Raw genomic sequence first — 22912 nt, 5'->3', positions numbered from 1 at the left:
ATACACCCTGTACCCCAAAACCCAAACCTATCCCTAAACCCTAAAAATACCCCTGTACCCGAAAACCCAAACCTAGCCCTGAACCCTATAAATACCCCTGTACCTCAAAACCCAAACCTACCCCTGAACCTTAAAAATACCCCTGTACCCCACCAAAACCCAGCCCTGAACCCTAAAAATAACCCTGTACCCCAAAACCCAAACCTACCCCGGAACCCTAAAATACCCCTGCACCCCAAAACCCAAACCTAGCCTTGAACCCTAAAAATACCCCTGTACCCCAAAACCCAAACCTAGCCCTGAATCCTTAAAATACCCCTGTACCCCAGAACCCAAACCTACCCCTGAACCCTAAAAATACCCCTATACCCCAAAACCCAAACCTAGCCCTGAACCCTAAAAATACCCCTGTACCCCAAAACCCATACCTATCCCTAAACCCTAAAACTACCCCTGTACCCCATAACCCAAAACTATATCTGAACCCTTAAAATACCCAAACACCCCAAAACATATACCTCAGTACCCCAAAACATATACCCCTATACCCATACTTACCTTATCCAAACATTAAAAAAAACATGCTTTTACCATGCATGCATTTACAACGAATTTCGTTGTAAATGTATGCATGGTAAAAGCATATAAAATGTAATGCCATGCGTTATAATGGCATTGCGGAGTCATGGTACTTTCGTAATGAAAGTATGCGGAGTGATGGTATGCGGAAAGAAAGTTGCAGAATAATGGGTGTTTATCCTCCCCCGGTAAGTACATTGGTGGCACGGCGGCCCACATCTCCAGCAACATACTCATATTTTTTTACCACGGATTTGAAAAATGCCCATGTCCCTCTCATTGATGGTCAGCACCGACATACACTTTTAGACACACCTCCCGCCACAAGTTCTAGAATTGCGAACTTTAGAGCTGGGGAGCTACGTTTGAATCTCGGCATCAGCTCAACATCCTTTGATTCCAGGCAAATCGCTTTGTCTCCCCGTGCCTACCACAAATGAATGTGTTCTTCTGTAATGTAAATTGTGCTCATGCCATCTTGTCATGTTCGCGCTATATAATATTGTAAGGAAAAATAAAGTAGGGAAACTCAAGTTCACACACTACTGAACGCGCACTCTTAAGTGCATCAGCAGTGCACTGTGAATCGGAGCGTTTCACAGGCCTGTCACAGATAAGAAATGCTATCTAAACGAAATCCTACAAAACAATATACTACTGGGCGGCAGCAATTAATAACCGGACAACGTCGGTACGGGCTGCTAGTAGAATATACATGTGTCACTACCCTTTCTCTAGACTCTAACCAGATAATGACGGTAATTCAGGAATACATGGCTATTTCAAGGGGAAGGGTTGTGGCTCTGAAGTCATTATCCTTTTTAACACATTTAAGTTAAATTGTGCTTCAAAATGCACTATTTGAGGTAGTGTTTTCAAAATCTTCTTCCTTGAGGAAGGTGGGCTAATTTGTTTTATTCACTGCATTTCTGGTTGTGCACTTTTCTTTTTTAAGCCACATTAGGACCTGCACTCTACTTAGGTGTGCCATGTTCCCGTTGCGGCCAGAGTTGTCATTTTATTTTCCACTATCGTTAAGCATATCTTTTTCTCAGCCATAAGTACAGTAATATAGTATTTCACTATAGAGGTCATTTATACAGAGCTGTAATTTGTAGGCACAGATGCAGCCATGTTGCCCACAGATGTTGCAAATAATTGTGTCCCATTAACACAAGATGTAAAATAATGAATAATAATACCCGATCAGTATTTGCACCCATTCTGCATGTAAAATCACCGTAGGTGATTTCGTTTGTATAAGTAATTGCCACATGGTAGGAAGTAGTGGTACTTATCAGTGCAAAGGTAGGAATGAGCACTGCAGTAAGGGCAATGTCTGATTGCGGCTGGGTCAAAAGGATCCTGTATGGGTGCTGTAAGTTTAACTTAGGTGCAGCCTGATTATGTTCAGCTATCTTTTCCAATGATGGGAAATGGTGCACTGAGTATGGAAAACAAATCGACATTTATCTGAAAGAAACACGTTAGTATTAGATTCCTTACCTTAGAATATCCCCAGGCGTCAGACTGGATCCGGAAATTTTTGCGTAGCAATACCCCTGCTCGTTGTTAGGCGTCGTCTCCGGCTCCGCGTCCGTCGTCGGCGTCGTCTGCGCCGGGATGACGTCCTCGGAGTACTTAGAAGCCGCCTATGCGCGCTGACGTCAGTTCTTTTTTCTGCGCCATCTAGCGCAGATCCGGAGAAGCTCTACCCCTTAGTCACTTTTTGACTAAAACTTTTTTGATCATTTTTGATCTTCTTCGAGTCGCTCGACTCTTCAGGTGCCGGTAGGGATGCCCGGGTTCAAGCCCTGCTCGAGGTGTAGTCGACTGATGTCGAGTACCGACCCCCATCACCGGTGTCTGCAGTGCCTAGGCCTCGACCACGACGACCGTTCCTGCTCCGACTGTCGAGCTCTGACGTCGAAGGCTAGGCGGGAGCGGTACCGCAAGCGGCTCGAGCTCCGGCAGTCGGCCCCGCGCCATTCGAGGTCCCGGTCCCATGGGAGGTTGAGGGATCGGTCGCGGGGACGGAGCCCTCGCAGCTCCGGAAGTCGGCATCGGTCTTCTGGTTCCTCCTCAGGTAAGAGGCATAAGAGGTCGGAGCGGCGTCATTGCTCCTCCGACCGCCCCGATGCTCGCCCGACGCGGCCGGGGTTTTGGGTGGCACCGCCCACACGGCTCCGCAGTCGCTAGCGCCGCATCCTGCCCCATACCTTCGGGTCCCTGAACAGGGTGCGACGCCGGAGGAGATCGAGCGGTACCTCATGGCCATGAGGTCGCTCTCTTCTCCACCGGACCCCACGACGCCTTCGGGCCCAGTGGGTCCGGCTCCGAGGCCTGACGGGTCGAGTGCTCCGGCACTGACGCCGCAGACGGCTTCGGCCTCGGCACCGCCGGCGACTTCGGTCCCGGCGCCGCAGGCCCCGGCCGGATCCGGCTCCGGATCCGGGTCCAGGTCGACGCCGGTCGACCTCACGACCTCACCGGCGCCGTCCCCAAGGGTGTCACCACTGGCGCCGACTTCGGTCGACGCCGGCCCCAGTTCTTCTGTCAATCCCGTTCAGCCGTCGACACGGCCCCGTTGGGCGCCGTACGAGACGGCTTTGGGTACATTCTACTTTAATGAATGGGCCCCAATTGTTAATCCTGGCTACCAGGCATTGGGTGATGAAGAGGACTGGGAGGGGTCTGAGGACCCTCTGACAAAGGAATGTCAGGACCAAACGGACTGGACAGAGGAGCTTGGGGAAGCCAGTGGCCTGGACCTCTCTCCAGACACTGGTTTTGTCTCCCCTCCAACCGTGGCTACGGAGGAGGGGGCAGCCTATAGTATAGTTCTGATGCAGGCGGCTAAGGCCTTAAACCTTACGCTCCCCTCAGCGGCCGTGAGGACTAATCTCCTCACCGAGGTCCTCAAACCGCAGTCAAGCTCGGTCGAGCCTCTGCTGCCGTTCAATAAGGCCTTATGTGACGTTCTGCTGGGCACCTGGTCCAAGCCCGCCTCAGGACAGCCTGTGGAAAGGAACGTGGCCAGACGCTACCGTCCGGCTCCGGGTGACCCAAGTTTCCTGTCGACCCATCCAACCCCTGAGAGCCTGGTTATCCAGGCCTCTAACTCCCAGACCGCATTCCTGTCGGCACCTCCCGACAGGGAATCCAAGAGGTTCGAACAGTTTGGCAAGAAGGTGTTCTCGTCCCTTAGTCTGGGACTGCGGTCAGTCAACACCGCATGCCTCTTGGGCCGCTACACCCACACCCTGTGGGACACGGTTGCGGACGTGCTGCCACAATGCTCTGAGGAGGTCAGGGCTATACCCACCCAAGCCCTAGCGGAGGGTCGAGATGCGGCACGGTACTCTATCCGGTGCGGACTGGATACCACCGATACGCTAGGCAGAGCGATGGCCACGACAGTGGTGGTCAGACGCCACGCCTGGCTACGGTGCGCCAATTTTTCGGCCGATGTCCAGGCCACGCTTCTGGACATGCCGTTTGATGGCCGTCGCCTATTTGGCGACCAGGCAGACCACGCGCTTGAGCGCTTTAAGGATTCCAGGGCTAAGGCCAAATCCTTGGGCCTCTCGGCCCCGCACCAGCAAATGGGTGCCTTTCGCTCCTTTCGTGGCCAAGTAAGGGGCGTCCCCACACGGACCGTCAGCCACACGCCGCAGCAGAATGTCCAGCGCGGTGGCGGCCGTGGGAACCGCCGGGGAGGCGGTCGGGCCCCAGGCGAGGCCAGTCCGCACCCGCTCCCGCAGCTCCCGCCTCAAAACCTTCCTAGTCCGAGTTTTCAGGCCCATGTGACGCCAGTGGGGGGCAGGGTCCGCCATCACCTCTTCCACTGGTGCACAGTCACATCGGACAGGTGGGTGCTGCAAATCGTCCGAAGGGGCTACTCCCTCCCCTTCGAGTCGACCCCTCCAGCCATGCCACCGCAATACCACCGCGTGTCGGGGGACCACTTGCAACTTCTGCAAGAGGAAGTTACGGCCCTCTTGGCCAAGGGGGCCATCGAGCGCGTTCCTGGGCCAGAAGTAGGGTGTGGTTGCTACTCCCACTACTTTCTGGTCCCCAAGAAGGGCAAAGGGGGCCTACGCCCTATCTTGGACCTACGGAGCGTCAACGGCTTCCTCCGGAAGGAGAAGTTCAAGATGTTGACTTTAGCTCAAGTCTTGACTGCCCTAGACCCGCAAGACTGGATGGTGGCGTTGGACTTGCAGGACGCCTACTTTCACATCCCCGTCCTGTTGGCCCACCGACGTTACCTGCGGTTCACGGTAGGCCTCGAGCATTTTCAATTCACTGTGCTCCCATTTGGCCTCACAAGCACCCCACGGGTGTTCACGAAAGTGATGGCGGTGGTCGCAGCTCATCTGCGCAGGTTGGGGGTTTCATTCTTCCCCTACCTCGACGACTGGTTGTTGAAGGCGGGCTCGCCCCAGACAGTCGTCAGCCACCTCCAGATTACGGCGGATCTCCTGCACCAGCTGGGGTTTTCCATCAACGTGCCGAAATCACACCTGTGCCCCTCTCAGAAGCTCCTCTTCATCGGAGCTGTTCTGGACTCGGCGCAATTTCGGGTTTATCCTCCCGAGCAGCGAGTCCGGGATATTCAGGCTTTGATTCCCATCTTCCAGCCGCTATCCCGGGTTTCGGTCAGGTTGACGCTGCGGCTCCTGGGGCTGATGGCTTCCTGCATCCTTCTGGTGCATCACGCCGGGTGGCGGATGCGGGCTCTGCAGTGGGACCTGAAGTTTCAGTGGGCCCAGCATCAGGGCAACCTGTCCGACAATGTCCTGATCTCGGATGGCACTGCGAGACAGTTGCAGTGCTGGCTCACGGACCGCGATTGGGTCAATGGCAGATCCCTCTCCCTTCCCCAACCGAGCACGTGGTTGTGACGGACGCGTCCCTCCAGGGCTGGGGAGGCCACTTGGGAGAGGCGGAGATCAGAGGCCTCTGGTCTCCGGCGGAGTCCCAGCTCCATATCAACCTTCTGGAGCTGAGGGCGATTCGTCTGGCACTGAAAGCACTCCTCCCCTCTGTTCGGGGGAGTGTAGTGCAGGTGTTCACGGACAACACCACCGCCATGTGGTACTGCAACAAACAGGGCGGTGTGGGGTCCTGGACCCTCTGTCAAGAGGATCTGCGGCTCTGGCAGTGGCTGGACCATCAGGGCGTGACCCTGGTGGTTCAACACCTGGCAGGTTCTCTGAACGCCAGGGCGGACGAACTCAGCCGACGGTGCTCGATGGATCACGAATGGCGTCTGAACTCGGACGTGGCAAGGCATCTTTCTGCACTGGGGAGAGCCTTGGTTAGATCTATTCGCCACCGAAGAGAACGCGCAATGTCATCAGTTCTACGCGTTGGAATTTCCAAGGCGGCACTCGCTCGGCGACGCTTTTTGTCGCGAGTGGAGTTGCGGTCTGTTATACGCCTTTCCGCCTATACCACTTCTGCGCAGAGTGCTGAAGAAGATCAGGCGCGACCGGGCCCAGGTAATCCTTGTGGCTCTGGACTGGGCTCGAAGGTTCTGGTATCCCGAGCTACTCAACATGTCAGTAGGTCTCCCGATCCGTCTGCCTCTTCAGGAGGACCTTCTGTCGCAGCAGCAGGGGACGGTCCTCCACCCGAACCTGTCCAGTCTCCACCTCCATGCTTGGAGATTGAGCGGCGGCAGTTGAGGCCATTTGACTTGCCTCCTGATGTTTGTGATGTTATTCTGGCAGCCAGGCGTTCCTCCACTAAGTCGGTATACGCCTGCCGGTGGAACAAGTTTGTGGCATGGTGCACAGCAAAGGCTGTGGATCCCCTTTCTGCCCCTCTTTCTGAAGTTCTTCTCTTCATTCTTTCTCTTGCCCAGCAGGGCTCTGCTCTGGGCACTCTCAAGGGCTACATTTCTGCCCTTTCAGCCTTCCTAAGGCTTCCTGATCAACCTTCTTTGTTCAAGTCCCCTATAGTAACTCGTTTTCTGAAAGGCATCACTCACATGTTTCCACCTGTTCCCTTTGTGATGCCTCAGTGGGACTTGAACCTCGTTCTTACTTTCCTGATGTGCGCTCCCTTTGAGCCACTTCACTCTTGTCCTCTCCGTCTTCTCACCTTAAAGACGGCTTTCCTGGTTGCCATCACCTCTGCCAGAAGGGTGAGTGAGCTCCAGGCTCTATCTTGCAAACCTCCCTTCCTGTCTGTGCATCCGGACAAAGTGGTGTTGCGTACAAAACCATCTTTCCTGCCCAAGGTAGTCTCTGCTTTCCACATCGGGCAGTCCATCACCTTACCCTCCTTCTTCCCGCCTCCGCATCCCTCAAAGGATGAAGAGCGGCTCCATCGTCTGGACCCAAAACGTGCGCTTTCATTCTATGTGGATCGCACACGCCAGTTCCGGGTGGACGACCAACTCTTTGTTGGCTACGTGGGTGCGAAGAAGGGACGGGCGGTGCATAAGCGGACCATCTCTCGGTGGGTTGTCTTATGCATCAAGGCGTGCTACTCCTTGGCTAGGAAGGAGCCTCCAGTTGGGCTGAGGGCCCATTCCACTCGGGCCACGGCGGCTACTACTGCCCTGGGTCGGGGGGTCCCCCTGCAGGACATTTGCCAAGCGGCAACGTGGGCCTCGCAGCACACCTTTGCGAGGCACTACTGCCTGGACAGTCAAGTCCGGAGGGATGGCTTTTTTGGCCGTTCAGTCCTCCAGGACTTCCTGGTGTGAGTATTGGTTCGCAGTCCCACCACCGGGGTTGGTATTGCTGGGGTATCTATTCTAAGGTAAGGAATCTAATACTAACGTGTTTCTTTCAGATGAACAAGTTATTTACCTTTGGTAACGATATATCTGTAAGAAACATTAGTTAGTATTAGATTCCTTACCGCCCCACCCTTCCTCCCCGTTCTGCGAACTGATACCTAGGGTTAAGGTTTTCCCCTTTCAGGGCCCTAGTTTCTTGGCACCAGTGTTGGTTCTACCATGGCTCTGCGTATCAGGCGCGGAAAAGCTGTGGCTAGGAACTGACGTCAGCGCGCATAGGCGGCGTCTAAGTACTCCGACGACGTCATCCCGGTGCAGACGACGCCGACGACGGACGCGGAGCCGGAGACGACGCCTAACGACACGCAGGGGTATTGCTACGCAAATATTTCCGGATCCAGTCTGACGCCTGGGGATATTCTAAGGTAAGGAATCTAATACTAACTAATGTTTCTTACAGATATATCGTTACCGAAGGTAAGTAACTTGTTCAATAGTTTCATTTAACAATGCTGCGTCTGAGATCGTGAGTTCTATAAAGTGTAACTGAATTACATTTTTTGTATATCCCCTTTTGACCAGATTCAATTTCATTGCCAAAAAGTTACATAAGCGATTGCTACAGCTAGGAGCCACTCCTGTCTTGCCTGCGGCACTAGGAGACGATCAGCATGATTTGGGGTAAGTATATAGCCACGCTATATAGGAAACCAGCAGAATGTGAAAAGAGAATGCAGCTCCTTAATTAGTTAACGAAGCAGACTACATTCCTAGCAACTCATTTTGAGAAGCAGCCTTCAGATTCTTATACATGAGCCTTTTTTGCCTTTTTTAAGGCCAGTAAAGCTTGGCTTGGTTTATTTTAAATCTATTTTTTTAGTTTGTCAGCATAAAAAAATTCAGCTCCGCCAAGCAAGTCAGTTCACTAAAGTCAAAAACCGCTCTACTAATAATGAATTTATAAGAATGAAAAACCATCACAGATGTCTAATAAAGCCCTAGTTACATTGCTTCAGTACAGTTTATTATGGCCCTCATGTCTGGGATCTCGCAGCTCTCGACCTGCCAATCCATATGGATATATTTGGATATGCCTACTGGTCAGTTGTCTTTATAATCATTGATGAGATGCTAAAAAACACTGAATTATATTTGGGCTTGATAAACCCCCTTGAGCCATGCTTAACCGCACCTCCATTCCCAAGGTAATTTGCTGTTTTATTCTATAATGGTTCACTTTCCTGTCCAGAGATAGCAAATTGGATAGCTTGGAAAAGATACAGCAAGCATTCAGAATATTTATTTTAACTACATTAATTATGTCTAGCCAGGAAACATATTGTTTTTACATTTAGCTACTTGCTTTACAGTTTCTATCCTCAACTTAGGCCAGTTTGTATTACGTATGGCATTCAGTGAGTTTCTTAGCTGTGTATCTCAATACTTCATGGATTGTTGCACCCACATGATTGGAACTTGACTTTTTAACTTTGAAACCGATGCCCTGCTGAAGCTCATTTTAAGAACCTCAGATTTGTCAGAATTTATCTTGAATTCGGAGGTCCTTACACGTCTACCCAGGTTTCTTAAGCACTGACCGGGAACTCTGATCCCTGGCAGTGCTTAAGAAACCTGGGTAGACATATTTTTTATGCCGCCTGAGCCCAGCGGGCTTTCTGAAAATTAGTGACTTACAGCAAACTTTTACTCTTCATTGAAACACATCTGGTGCTGCAGACAAAGAAGATAGTTGTATTCGAAGAGATTCTATACTTTGTTGTCTGGAAATGAAAGAAATTCAACTTACTCAAAGGTCAATTCTTTCAGTCACCAATTTGTTAGTTTACAATAGTAAATTTCTCTCAGTATGGTTGTAGAGAGAGCTGCCATAATCTGAACATCCATTGTGATCATGCAAAGACATTTCCCTCTATTTAAAACATGTAATATAACATCTGGAATGGAGAAAGATTATCTTTATACTGACAGACACCACAGTGGCAGTTTTCTGTTTGAAGGAGCACGGCGGGAATTGGTTTTATTCAGCAGCGGTACTGGTACTATAAAACTTCCACCTGTCAGCTATGTAAATTGGAAAAAATTTATCCAGACATATGCTATAAAAAATGATCACATGATCCATACTTAAGGCAAACAAATCAGTCATTCATTCAGTCCATCTTCAGCAACCTGCAATTTCCCCAGAAAGACCTGTTTGCCTCATGAGAGTTGGAGAGAGTCCCTATGAGAGGCTCTTCATTTCCCCCAACTCCTCTGAATTATAGGTTTTTAGGGATGTTAAAGAATGCCAGGAAGTTGGAGATTGTTTTCACAGCCCCATTTACCAAGATAGATGGTGTTCTCAACAACAGCTTTCAAGAAGAACCCTAGGTTCAAGATCTCCTAAATCGGCAGACTTCCACACCATGGTACCATTGCTGAACTGGGGAGCTTCCTTGCAAAATCCTACTAAGATTAGGCATAAGAGCAAATTGCTTTGGGCCTTCTAAATATAACTTAATTTGTCTGCAGTCCTTTCTCATCTTGGTCTAAACATTCCTGAGACATTTGGTGCAACTAGTAATCAGAGCAAATTTTTCTACACAAAATATCCCAGCTATTGCTTAATTTACATAGAAATGTTTTAATTTGAAAAATAAGCTACACATGAATCACTTTGAGTGTCTTCTCCAGTTGCACCATCTAATCAAGAATGTTGATCAATAATAGGACCTGAATTCTGTCCTTGCCTTTTTCATACATAAACCATTTTAACCTGTGACATGAAAATCAGCCATATTCGTTGACGTGACTTCAGCTTAAAAGGTTGGTGAGCCACAATCTCCATCTCCAGAAAACATATTTTATATTCCATAAGTATAATGTGGTTCCTGGGAACTGTCCCATCTTTATTACAAACGTTTTACAGAATGTCTAATGAACAACAAAATCATTTTTCCAAATTTCCAACTAAGACCTATTTTTTTCCTCTGCTGAGGCAATTATAGAGAACCGATACATTGCTATGGTTATTAAATTATGCCAGGAAAAAAGAACTACTTTTACGTTGGTTATCTTTTTATTACCCTTGGAGGTCCTGAAACAGGCAATAAGCAGCAAAGGCTACAATTGTCTGATGGCTAGTTTCTTGCAAATCTAAATCTGCAACACAAGATGTTTGTAATTTTATTCAAGACTTCACATTCAGTGCACAGGAGCCGGGCAGCGCCAAAGGCTTCCCAGAGACACGCTATCATTATATAGATTTAAAGGGCCCTACATGCCTTTCGTAACCGTTAGTTGGTGGAAACATCGTTCTGTAAAGATGCAACTTTTGGCCAGAAATGTATATGCTGCTTTTTTGGTTGAAGTCTGGTCTAGCATACACTGTCTCTCTCCCAGTATTATACGGCCCACAGAAATAGAACTGTTAATACTGGACTGGATCAGCTGGTTTTCCACAAGAAGGTTTTGCACAAAACAAGAGAAAGTGGGGGAATTATTTTTCGGGTTCTGCCTGGTCAGACCTTTTCAAATATTTCAGTAGAACGCAGAGCAATAAGTACCGGAATCACTATGGACATAATTTTCTCTAACATTGCTACTTTTTCCACAAAGAAAATCAGTGATAAAAAATGGCTACGTTTCTAATGCACATATCTGCAATTTCTAGTTTAACACCTAGGTGCAGATGTGGCATGTACTGTTGTTGAAGCAGTATGTTCAGACAGATTGGAGCTTGGTAAGTGCTTGTCCTAGGAGTGGTCCTTGGACCATTCGCTGATAGGCTTCCATACACAAAGAGTAGCATCTTGATGGATCCTTTCTGTCATGCGTGCAAATAAGGGATTCAAGGGCAGATTCCCCTGAATTAATTTTTCACAGGTGATTCCTTCCTTCCAAAGTATATATTATTATTTGGTGCCCTGAATTGTGTAATCTAACTAATATAGAACACACAAATCGTACCAGAGCCAATAGGACCTCATCGCACCAAAATGACTTCTAACTCCCAATCCATAATCTAGCTGGTCGCAAGAAGTTGACTAAAACTAAAACAAGGATCTGAGGCCTCTAACATCACTTCTCATATCATGCCTCCCTATGGCTCTCCTGTTTAATGGCGACAATTTGGAGGACAAGCCTCCCCAGTCTGCCTTAGACTTCTTTGCCCAATTTAGGAAAAAAAACAGTTAGAGAATCTAACTAGACAACCTCATGCCTGGCTCATTTTAGGGACCCAGGCCCCAAAATTCCTCCAGGCCTCACAAATGAAATTTCCGAATTCAACAGGATAACATCATGGAAAGCCTGTAACCACATCGGAAAGAAGGTGACTCAACTGGATTGCAGCGTTTTCTCTGGAGATGTCAGTGAGAGGACAAAGGAAGGGACATGCATGGAAGAGGAGATCAACGAAAGGGACAAGGTGACTATCCATCAGTAGGTGCTACTAAGCAAGGTTGCTCTTTTCCCTGGAAGGCCCCTAGCATAGCACCACACTCTTGTGAGAGATGCCCTGCCAGGCTCACCCTATTCCATAGACACGTGTAGAAGAATGAATACGACACAGTGATGCTTGCAAATCTGGTCACCATCTTACCTTGGGGAGTGCTTATAGGGTGTCCTAGCAAAGGACCGGATGCAGGAATGTCCTTGGAGACTCTGATATGTCATTCACTCAATCCCACTTAAAAAGTGTGGAAAATTACCAACACAGTCTTTGTCTTTCAAAGTTTTTAGATCTGGAATATGGTTCTTATTGTGGTAACAAGTTTGTTGTCTTCTAAATGTTTTAAAGAAAATTAATGTTGAGGTTTGTCCATATTGAGACACTTAGTGCCATTATTCATGTCTGTTGTTGTCTTCTACAGACCAGATGCAATCATAGACCCTTGGCTTCAGGACCTGTGGCAAAAGGCCCTCTCTCTTTACCCTCTCACCCATGGACTAACCATCATACCCAATGACATCACGTGAGTGTGTACTATACCTATGTCTTTACGGCTTCTTTCTTCAAATAGTATATTATTTCTATTTTAACAAGCACAATAGACCTGGCTTCATAATTGGAGTGAAAAGCTTATTTATGTTGCACAAAGATATATTTTATATGTTTAAAATTGAGAATTTTTTCAGTGTTTTTTCCAAAGTACACTTGAGGTTGTATATGTAAAAATGGAAAATAGGACTTATAAATTAGTATAAAATAGACCTTTGTACACTTCTAGCTCACAATATGAGCAAGACACCTGGAGATACAGGCAGGGTTTACAGTATTCCGCATACAAACAAAGTAGAGTATCATTTAGTGGAGTAGCGAAAAGTGTGGAGTGATGTAGAGTGGAGTAAAGTGGCGTGGAGTGGTGTAGAGGGGAGTAGTATAGAGTGGTGCGGAGTGGAGTGACAGTAGAATGGAGAAGAGTTTCGCAGAGTGGAAAAGAGTGTTGTAGAGTAGTTGGCAGGTGAGGGGAGTGGTGTAGTAGTAGAGTGGCATAGAGTTGAGTGGGATAGAGTAGATGGGCATAGAGTGGAATAGAGTACAGTGGCATAGAAAGGAGTAGAGTGGAGTATAGTGGAGTCTCGTCCAGTGAAGTATGCATGCTCTGGTAGTTCACTACCATTACAGACAACACATTTTCATTCGAAAATACCATTATGTTTTCACAGACATAAAACTTTACAGTGCACAAACAATAAGGTGTGTAAATCGGCATCACCTACTGCATTTATTTGTTTTGATCATTCTAAAATATTTGTTTCCACCACACTTCAGATTTTCAAAAAATATGCCTTAATTTGGGCTTTCCTAATTCTGTTATATTCTGAAATATTTGTAAAGTTCATTCACTGGTATTTAGATGTTGTTATGTGCTAGAAAAAAATAACACCCCACAACCTTTTCTTTCCACCCCACCAGTACCCAACAAGATTGCCACAGAAATGTTCTTGCTTTGCAGTCAGAGAAAGACACCAACCTCATTGGAAGAGAAAGCCTAATATTTGACTTCTGTCTTTAAATGCACAGCAAATATGACAAGAAAAAAAACAAAATGCAAAGGCCTGTTTATTGCTCATTCACTTCTGAACTCTAGCATGGTTATTATGGGGGTTATTCAGCACTTCTTACTTTCCCACTTCCAGCGCCTATGGCGTGGGCGAGAAATTTAGGACGAGGACAGCTTTTTGTATGCTATCTGTACGAAGGTGGAGTATTATGGGATGCTGGTTAGGTTTCACCATGCACTACTGTTACAAATCTCAAAGATGGTCCTTGGATTCACACTAATAAATCCTTGGCTCAGTCCTAGTAGTGTGGCAGAGAGCAGTCAGGCTTTATTAGAGGAACATTGTGTTAAGCATTTCAGAGAACCAACATGGACTATAAGTAATTGAGATGACTCAAGAAAAATCTGACACCATTTCATATTATCTTAATTAAGACACCAGAATGAATGGAATAGCACACAAATAACCGGAGTTATAGATTTTTGAAGCAATATCAAATCAGTGCAAAATAATACAGTGCAAGTTTATCATTGTGGTCAGTGGGAAAAACCATTAGTGACAATCGGTCACTTGCAGTTCGAGTTTCATTGTACTGTTACAGGGTAAAGGTGATGCGGGTCCCAGGACCAAGCCACGACAGTCAGTTAAATTTTACCTGGCCCGTGGAGTCGAGTGCAGTGTTGTTCTGGCTATCCTTGGGGCTGAACGGGAGCTGTGGGAAAGCTACTTTTACCGCTGAAACGGTGCTGGGGGGATGTAACAAAGTTTAGAATTCTCAAAAAGTAAACTTTTAAATTATTAAATTTTAACTTTCGTAAATGAAATTACATATGTCCTATTATTTGAGTGCTCTTTCTTATTCCAACAGGAGTTCAGGATAAAACTGATGTGTTATGTTCCTTGTTGGATGACCTTAGGATTGAGACACCATGAAAGAAAAAACAATATTTAAACGGAGAGTGAGGCTTTGCAAAAATAGAGGAAACAGTCTGCAGTGTTACAAGCTCCATCATTCATGGGGCTCCGTCTAGAGATTACCCCTCCTATGCACAGATTCTATACTAGGCAGTTGTTGTGGTTCAGGCCGTGTGGTGGTAACATTCTGTGAAACACAGCATATGAAGTTTCTTAGAATAGCCGTGGAGATAGCAAACTGTTACTTTCCTGCTGTACTCTCATCAGACGAGTTGCTAGTTCTTTGTTGCTCATTGTGGACTATGCACTGGGCTATAGTGCTTCATGGTACTTTTGAGCCTTACTTTTGTAACATGCATCCCATGTGGTTGAGATCAGTTAAATGGTGGTGCTTTAGTTGTGTTTGTATCACATGTGTAGGAAAGTCCCCCTTTTTGCACGATTACCCCCCACTTTTTGCCTGGCATCTGATGCACCCTGACTTCATGTGCCCTGGGTCTCTGCCAATCCGGTACCCAAAACCTGTGTTCTTTCCCAAGACTGTACCTTTGTACCCACAATTGGCACATCTCTGTCCACAGGTAAGTCCCTTAGAGAATGTACCATGGGTACCCAGGGCACTGTGACCAGGGAAGGCCTCTAAAGGCTGAAGCACCTATTGGGCCACCCTTACAGGCCCTGTCCCTTCATACCAACACACTGCCATTGCAGGCTCTGTGTTTTGGTGCAGAGAGAAGCAAACAGTCGACATGGCACTCATCCCTGTGTACCTTGCCTGCAACCCACTGTCTGAGGCCTAGGTAAGTCACCCTCTAGCAGGGTGCACTAGCCCTCGGGTGAGGTTACAGTAACATGAGCCCTGTACCCGTACAGTGTCTAAATCCATTCTTGGACATTGTAAGCAGAGCAAAGCCATAATCAGTATATGGTGTGGGAGTTGGTCATTACGAACTCCACAGCTCCATAATGACTTTACTAAAAACTGGGAAGTTTGGAAGCAAACTTCTCAGTACATTAAACCCACATTGATCCCAGTATGAGATTTAATGTAAAATGCACTCAGAGGGCATCTTAGATTTGCCCCCTGAAAAATGTTCAGCCCTGGTGTGGTTCCTGAATGGCTGACCGCCATATCCCACCACCAGACAGGTTTCTGGACCCCTGGGTAGAGAGCCTCCGCTCTCTGGGTCCAGAAACAAAGCCCATCCTTGGCAGAGGTGTCATGCCGCCTCCCCCAGGATGAGTTGGTTCCACGAAAGGGGAGGCTTCAAGGGCCTGCCACCTTTGGAAGCTGTACCTGCCTTTTGCTGTCCCCGCCAACTTGCTCCCACCGGTTCTGCTCCCTGACTTTGAGCAGGAGAATCAGCAGGAAACCTTTGCCAACCCCACCCCTCAGGTGGAGGAGGCGAGGTGAAGCACACATCTCAGTCTCCTCCATCTTGAAGATGAGGGGGCTCAATCTATTAGGGAGAGGATCATGCCCCCCGCGCATTGGAGGCTGGCATGGATAGGGTTGTACCCACCTCAAGGAAGGGACCCATCGGTCCCGATCTGCACACCCCTTTAACGCTCCTAAATTTAGTATTTAGGAGCAAACCCGAACTTTGCCTCTTCCGATTCGAGGAAGAAAGAAGAAGGACCGAAGAGCCGTGCTGACCCAGGAAGAAGAGAACACCTGCTGCTTTTGCCCCAGCCCTACTGGCCCGTTCTGCCTTTAACCTGCCTACAGCGAGAAACCCGACGAGTCCATCAGCCAGAAACCCCCTGAGCCCGGAGGACCTGCTCTGCCCTCATCTGACCGACTCTATCTCCCTTGAGCACCAGATTTGCTCAAGCCAAGTCTCACCCACAGAATCCAGAACCAGGTGGCTCTGCTATTCTGCACCACTCAGTATCCGACGCCCCCGGCTAGAGTTTGAGTGGCCAAATACCACGAGGAGGTCTCCCCAGCGAATCTGACCAGGGATCTGGTGTACCTCGACCTCCCTCAAGCTTCGAGAGCTGGTGGTGCATCTCCTGTTCTGATTCTTGGCCCCTGCAATGCTGACCATAACCCCAGGAGGTTTGCTCCCACACCCGGGTGGCCTACTCGTAATTCGTCCCTGACCCAAGGCCCCCTTAGCTCCATTAGCTAATATTGGGCCCCTGCACTCTGCACCCAGCCGCCCCAGTGCAGTTGGTGGTGCATCTCCTTTTCTGATGGTTGGCCCCTGCAGGGCTGACCATAACCCCAGGAGCTTTGCTCCCACACCTGAGGGGCCTGCTCGTAAGCAGTACCTGACCGAAGGTCCCCATAGCCCCTTTAGCTAATATTTGTCCCCTGGACTCTGCACCCGGCTTCCCCAATTCTGCTGGTAGTGCAATTTGAGTGTCTACCTAGACCTTGGGGAACCTTGATTCTAAAACCCAAAACTCCCACTCGTAAGTCCATTACTTACCTGTAAAACCAATAACCATTTTTCTCCCTTAGAAGCCCATGTTATAAAATTTTGGGCCATATGTATGAAGGTACCCATTTGCGATTCTGAATTAGCGATTTTTAGCGAATCGCAAACTCAGAATCGCAAATTGGTATGTATGTATAAATCGCAATTAAATAGCGATTCGGTAAAAATCGCTATTTAATTGCGAGATTCCCAATAGCGATTCCTTAACGGAAAAAATCGCAATTTTGCGATTTCTTAACGGAAAAAATCGCAATTTTGCGAATTTCGCAAATCTGCCAATCGGAAACTTGGGTGCAGCTTGATGACATCACAACCAGGAAGTGTGACTACCCATGCTGTACCTGAGTTGCTGAGTCACAGTCAGAGAGAAGGAGTGGTGGAGAGGCAACTGTGCAGTTTTCTACAGAATGGCTGAAACTGGAGACATGGCCAGCCAGGAAACTCAGCAGCAGCAGCAGAGTGAAGGTGCAAGGAAGAGAAAGCAGAAATTTTCAGAGTTGGAGGTATTAATCCAGGAAATGGTGCTCAGCCTTGAGCTACTATTTGGAAAAAAATCATTGAGGGTGCCGGAAACTCGCAAGAGGCGCATTTGGGCTGAAATCCAGCTGAAAGTCAATGCAGTGGGGGTGACACACAGGAGTGTCGATGAACTGAGAAAGCGATGGTACGATCTGCGCCAGCACTCGAAGGAGAAGTTGGCTGCCAGGCTGGAGCAGTCCAGGAACACCGGTGGAGGGACCTCAACAGTCTCTGACTCTACACCTCTGGAGGAACTGGTGGAGGGGACACTGCAACCAGAAAGTGTCATGGGCGTGGCTGATCTCGACAGCTCCGAGCAACAAGTACCAGGACCAGGTAAGAAGCATGCCATCCCACCCCTGACACCCCCCAAACACCCCCCAGCATCGACCTAGGGGCAGGAGTAAATTTGTAGTCCAGAGCAGGTACACAGGCACACACAGCAATGCATTATGGTAGATGTAGTAACATGAACTGTGAAGTGGTGCCTTGTCACCCAGCCAGTCCCCAATTGCATGTGAACGTCAGGAAAGGAAAGTACATGTCACTTGTAACCCCAAACAGTGAAATGTATTAATTGCCAAGTGCAAGTGAGAACAGTTAATGAATGTATGCATTTACATCCACAGCACCATCTGGAACTCAGCCTACAGGCAGTGGGACACTGGCCGAAAGTCCAAACTTAGCAGATGCTGGGCATGAGGAGAACACAGATGGGGAGGGCAGCCCCGTCATCCCTCCGAAGCAACGCAGGAGACATGTAGTCAGACCACTACCCCCATTGGAGGGCGAGGCCGAGGACAGCGACGTCAATGTGCACCCAGAGCCAACACAGCCACAGCAACAAGTCCGTGCACGTGCAGAGCAACTCCCACAAAGCACAACCAGACCTCGCACACCCAGCAGTGCTGCAGATCCGGGGGAGGGAACAGTCTTTGCCGGCCTGGTGATGCATATGTTGCAGGTGCAGCGCTTGCAAGCAAAAAACATAAAATCTTTAAGGAGAGAAGTGAGAGCAGGCTTCAGGGGCATGACGGGTGGACTGACGGGTGCCCTGCAGGCACTCTGTGAAGAACTAAGAGCAGACCGTGCTGCAAGGGGCCGAGATTTGCAGCGCATGGACCTCTACACACGGGCCATGAACTGCCTGGCCTCTGCCACCAATGTCCTCTCCAGGCGCAGCATACTCATGCAGCGCGAGTTGGCATACGGTAGCCAGGACGTAGCTAGGGCACTGGTGCAGGTTACAGCTGCTGTAGACGAGCTGCGGGCAATGCGTACAACTGGGCCAGGAGTCCTAACTCCCACTGAAGAGGACGCACTGTCAGGGTGGAGCAGCACCACCCCCCCACCCATCATGGAGAGGCGCCGTAGTGGCCGAAACAGTCAGCATACCATGCCTAATGAGGTGGACACTGTGCAACCACCAACAGGGGGTTCATCTCACCAGCACCGCATGTGAGGTGCAAAGTTTGTGACCACTGGAAGGGTGCAGCTAGCCACATGACTTGTACACTACCTCCTGTTTACAGACTTGCACTGTAACTTTAACATGTGCAGGAAATATGGAGTGTGATTGGTTGGCATTCAGGCTGTGTGACAAAATTGATCCTGCAGTTAAGGAATTAAACACAGTCGCACACATGAGATCTGGCATTGTGTCATATTTTCTTACCTAGAAATAGTTGCGTGTAATCTCATCTCGCCTCTGGCGTCCAGCTGCTGAACCAGCTACACCAACTGGCATACGTCCTGGGCCAGACCCCTCCACGTCTGAGGAATCCGATTCACTGACCTCCACTGGTGTGCCTTTCCTGGTGGAGATATTGTGCGGTATGGCACATGCTACCACTACAGGTCTGGGGGCTGTATTGTAGTGCCCCTCCGCTCTTGTGGAGGCATCTGAATCTGCTCTTCAGTATCCCAAATGTACGTTCAATGGTGCCTCTGGTTGCTATGTGTGCTCTGTTGTATCACCGCTCCCCAGCATTGGCAGGATACAGGTAGGGCGTCAGTATGAAATCCCGTACAGCATATGCACTGTCACCGGTGGGGTAGGATGGTTATGGTTAAACACTGTCCTGCACATGCTATCCTTAACAATTGTGGCCTCTGTTCAAATGCATTTACCTAGTAGATATCCCTCGCCAAACTTCCCTCTTGTGAGTCTACGGCACAGCTTTCCAAACTTTTCATGTTAGTGTCACACTTTTTGGAGATGCATCATTTTGGAACACATTAAGTCAGTGTAACGAGCGAGCATAGCGAGCGAGCCTAAACCACCGAAGGAGAGTTCGGAGGGGGGTTCTCCCCAGAAGAAAATGTTCTTCCTCCCTCTCTCCCTCCTTCTGTCTACCTCCCTCTCTCTCTGTCTCCCTCCCTCTCTCTCCCTCTCCCTCCGTCTCCCTCTCTCTCCCTCTCCCTCAGTCTCCCCGTCTCCCTCTCTCTGCCCCTTCCTCTATCTGTCTGTCCCTGCCTCTATCTGTCTGCCCCTGTCCCTGTCTCTGTCTCTGTCTGTCTCCCTTCCTCTCTCTGTCTCCCTCTCCCTCCGTCTACCTCCCTCTCTGTCTCTCCCGTCCCCTGTCTCTCTCCCTCTCTCTCTCTGTCTCCCCCTCTCTCCCTCTCCCTCTCTCTCTCGCTCTCCCTCTCTCTCCCTCTCGTCTGTCTCCCTCTTGTCTGTCTCCCTCTCTCTGTCTCCCTCTCTCTGTCTCCATCCCTCTACCTCCCTCTCTGTCTCTCCCTTCCTCCCTCTCTCTCCCTCTCTCTCTGTCTCCCCCTCTCTGTCTCCCCCTCTCTTCCTCCCCCTCTCTTCCTCTCTCCCTCTCCCTCTCCCCCTCTCTCCCCCTTCCTCTCTCTCTCCCTCTCGTCTGTCTCCCTCTTGTCTGTCTCCCTCTTGTCTGTCTCCCTCTGTCTCTGTCTCTCCCTTCCTCCCTCTCTCTCCCTCTCTCTCTGTCTCCCTCCCCCTCTGTCTCCCTCCCCCTCTGTCTCCCTCCCTCTGTCTTTCTCCCTCTGTCTCCCTGCCCCTTGTCCCCCTCCCTCTTGTCTCCCTCCCTCTTGTCTGTCTCCCGCTTGTCTGTCTACCCCTCTTGTCTGTCTCTCCCTCTTGTGTGTCTCCCTCTATCTCCTTCCCTCTGTCTCCCTCTCTCTGTCTCCCTCTCTCTGCCTCCCTTTCTCTGCCTCCCTCTCTCTGCCTCCCTTTCTCTCCCTCCTTCTGTCACCCTCTGTCTCCCTCTCTCTCTGTCACCCTCCGTCTCCCTCTCTCTCTGTCACCCTCCATCTTCCTCTCCCTCTCTGTCTCTCTGCCTCTGCCTCAGCAACTATCTGTCTGTCATTGTCCCTGCCTCTGTCTGTCTCTCCCTGTCTCTGTCTGTCCCTGTCTCCCTCCCTTTGTTCCCCTCTCTGTCTCTGTCTCTCTGCCACTAGTCCCTGTCTCTGCCTCTATCTGTCTCTCTCCCTCTCTCTGTCTCTCTCTGTCTCCCTCCCTCTCTGTCTTCCTCCCTCTCTGTCTCCCTCCCTCTCTGTCTTCCTCCCTCTCTGTCTCCCTCCCTCTCTCTCTGTCTCCCTCTTTCTCTCTCTGTCTCCCATCTCTCTCTGTCTCCCTCCATCTCTCTATCTCCCTCTCTCTCCCTCCCTCCCTCCCTCTGTCTCACTCACTTTCTATCTCCCTCTCTCTCTCTCCCTCTGTCTCCGTCTGTCTCCCTCTTGTATGTCTCCCTCCCTCTGTCTCCGTCTGTCTCCCTCTTGTATGTCTCCCTCCCTTTGTTTGTCTCTGTTTGTTTCCTTCCCTCCCTCTGTCTCCCTCCCTCTGTCTCCATCCCTCTGTCTCATCCCTCTGTCTTCCTCCTCCCTCCGTTTGTCTCCCTCTTGTATGTCTCCCTCCCTCTGTCTCCCTCTCTCTGTCTGTCTCCGTCTGTCTTCCTCCCTAGTCTGTCTCCCTCCCTAGTCTGTCTCCCTCCCTCCCTCCCTCTGTCTGTCTCCCTCCCTCTGTCTGTCTCCCTCCCTCTGTCTGTCTCCCTCCCTCCCTCCCTCTGTCTGTCTCCATCCCTCCCTCTGTCTCCCTCCCTCCCTCTGTCTCACTCCACCTTCTGTCGGTCTCCCTCCTCCCTCTGTCTGTCTCCCTCTGTCTGTCGCCCTCTCTCTCTCTCTCTCTCTCTCTGTCTCCCTCCCTCCCTCTGTCTTCCTATCTCCGTCGCCCTCTGTCTGTCACACTCTGTCACCTCACTCCAGCTTCCCGGGCACACACACACATTGCCTCACCCGAGCACTTCACAGTTCTTTAAAAGACCATGTTCGAGGCATGTGGGCTGCTGAATTCATATCTTAGCATAGATCGTCGCCTAGTGTTGGGTCCGGATGATTGCACCTTGTTGTCCTGGAAGAGTCTTCGAAGTATCACGAGATAGGTGACTCCTCCCCTGGACTACAGTGCGCATGGGCATCTTCTCCATCCTCAGATTGTTTTTTTCCGCCATTGGGTTCAGATGTTATTCCTCTACTCCAACTTCGAAACCAAAACTAAACTACATTAAAAGGCCTTCGACTTCGACTGTATTGTTCTCGTTCGGTACTTCTTGACTCGACCAAACTTTCCATCTTGATCCGGCCGTCGACGCGGGCCGTTGGGCCTTTCAATGCCACGTGGGCCTGCTGTCGATGGAAAGGAGCCTGTTCAAAAGGTACCCACAATGCCACTCCAAATTCCTGCATACTGACAAACATACAGTATGCAACAAGTGCTTATCACCGGAGCACAACGAAGAAAATTGCCCAGCGTGTGCCCAATTCCGTTCGAAGAAGACCATCCGGATTCGACGGGCCGCTAGGCAAGAGATGCAGCGGCAGGCACCGGAGTACATCTTCGATGATGAACACGACCTCCGGCGGACTAGGATCTAGAAATCGTCATCGTTGAGGACCAGTCGGACTCCGATGACCAGATTCCGCTGGGGCAAACAGTGAGTACACAGCCCCCATCACCGCTTATCCCAAAATCGAAGGCTCCGGTCGAAGCATCGCCTAAAAGTCTTAGCCGAGATCGACAAGCTCCTTCAGAAGCCCCGCCTTCCGGCTTGGCTCCGAAGCCCAAATCCAAGCCTTTCGATAGCCCAAGACCAAGTAACATCCTCCCCCAGAAGGTTGTCGAACCCAAGAGGGTTGTCGAACCGAAGGTCGTTGAACTGAAGAAGGCTGTCGAACCAAAGGTCGTTGAACCGAAAAAGGTTGTCAAGCCAAAGGTCGTGGAGCCGAAAAAGGTGGTCGAACCAAAGAAGGTCGCCCAACCCAAAAAGGTTATCAAGTCAAAAGCTATCGAGCCGAAGAAGAGCCTCGAACCAAAACGGGTCGTCGATCCAAAAAGAACACCCGACCCAAAAAAAAGCCGTTGATCCTAGAAAGAGTGTTGATCAACAAAAGCAGGATCACAACACAAAGCCGGTCGAACCAAAAAAAGTCATCGACTCGACCAAAAACATTGAGCCTAAAAAAGCTGTTGAGCATAAAAAACGTATCGAACCAAAAGACCGGTCGATCCGAAACAGGTCGTCGATCCAAACAAAGTCGCCGAACCGAAAAAGACTGTGAAACCAACAAGGGACATCGAACCAAAAAAGGTTACCGACCCCAAAGCAACAGTCGAGCCGAAAAAAACTACACAACCAAAGGCCCTCGAGCCAAAAGGTCACTAACA

General features: G+C 49.5%; 2 protein-coding genes across 2 annotated transcripts in view; both read left to right on the top strand.

Annotated features, from left to right (window-relative positions):
• Window positions 1-22912, top strand: part of NDOR1 (NADPH dependent diflavin oxidoreductase 1) — a 232370-nt gene that overhangs the window by 65822 nt on the left and 143636 nt on the right. The window contains exons 5-6 of the mRNA XM_086921240.1: window positions 7919-8017; window positions 12211-12312. Of these exons, the coding sequence (XP_086777366.1) occupies window positions 7919-8017; window positions 12211-12312 (201 nt within the window). The remainder of the gene's footprint in view (window positions 1-7918; window positions 8018-12210; window positions 12313-22912) is intronic.
• On the top strand, window positions 17115-18869 carry LOC147710572 (uncharacterized). Its single transcript, XM_086920029.1, has 2 exons — window positions 17115-17562; window positions 17856-18869. The coding sequence occupies exons 1-2, from the start codon at window positions 17115-17117 to the stop codon at window positions 18686-18688; spliced, it is 1281 nt and encodes a 426-aa protein (XP_086776155.1). The 3' UTR covers window positions 18689-18869.

This window comes from Lissotriton vulgaris, chromosome 5, assembly GCF_964263255.1.
Source record: "Lissotriton vulgaris chromosome 5, aLisVul1.2, whole genome shotgun sequence".
Classification (NCBI taxonomy): Eukaryota; Metazoa; Chordata; class Amphibia; order Caudata; family Salamandridae; genus Lissotriton; species Lissotriton vulgaris.
The sequence above is the reverse complement of the archived record's forward strand: the minus strand, read 5'-3'. Positions and strand labels throughout refer to the sequence as shown.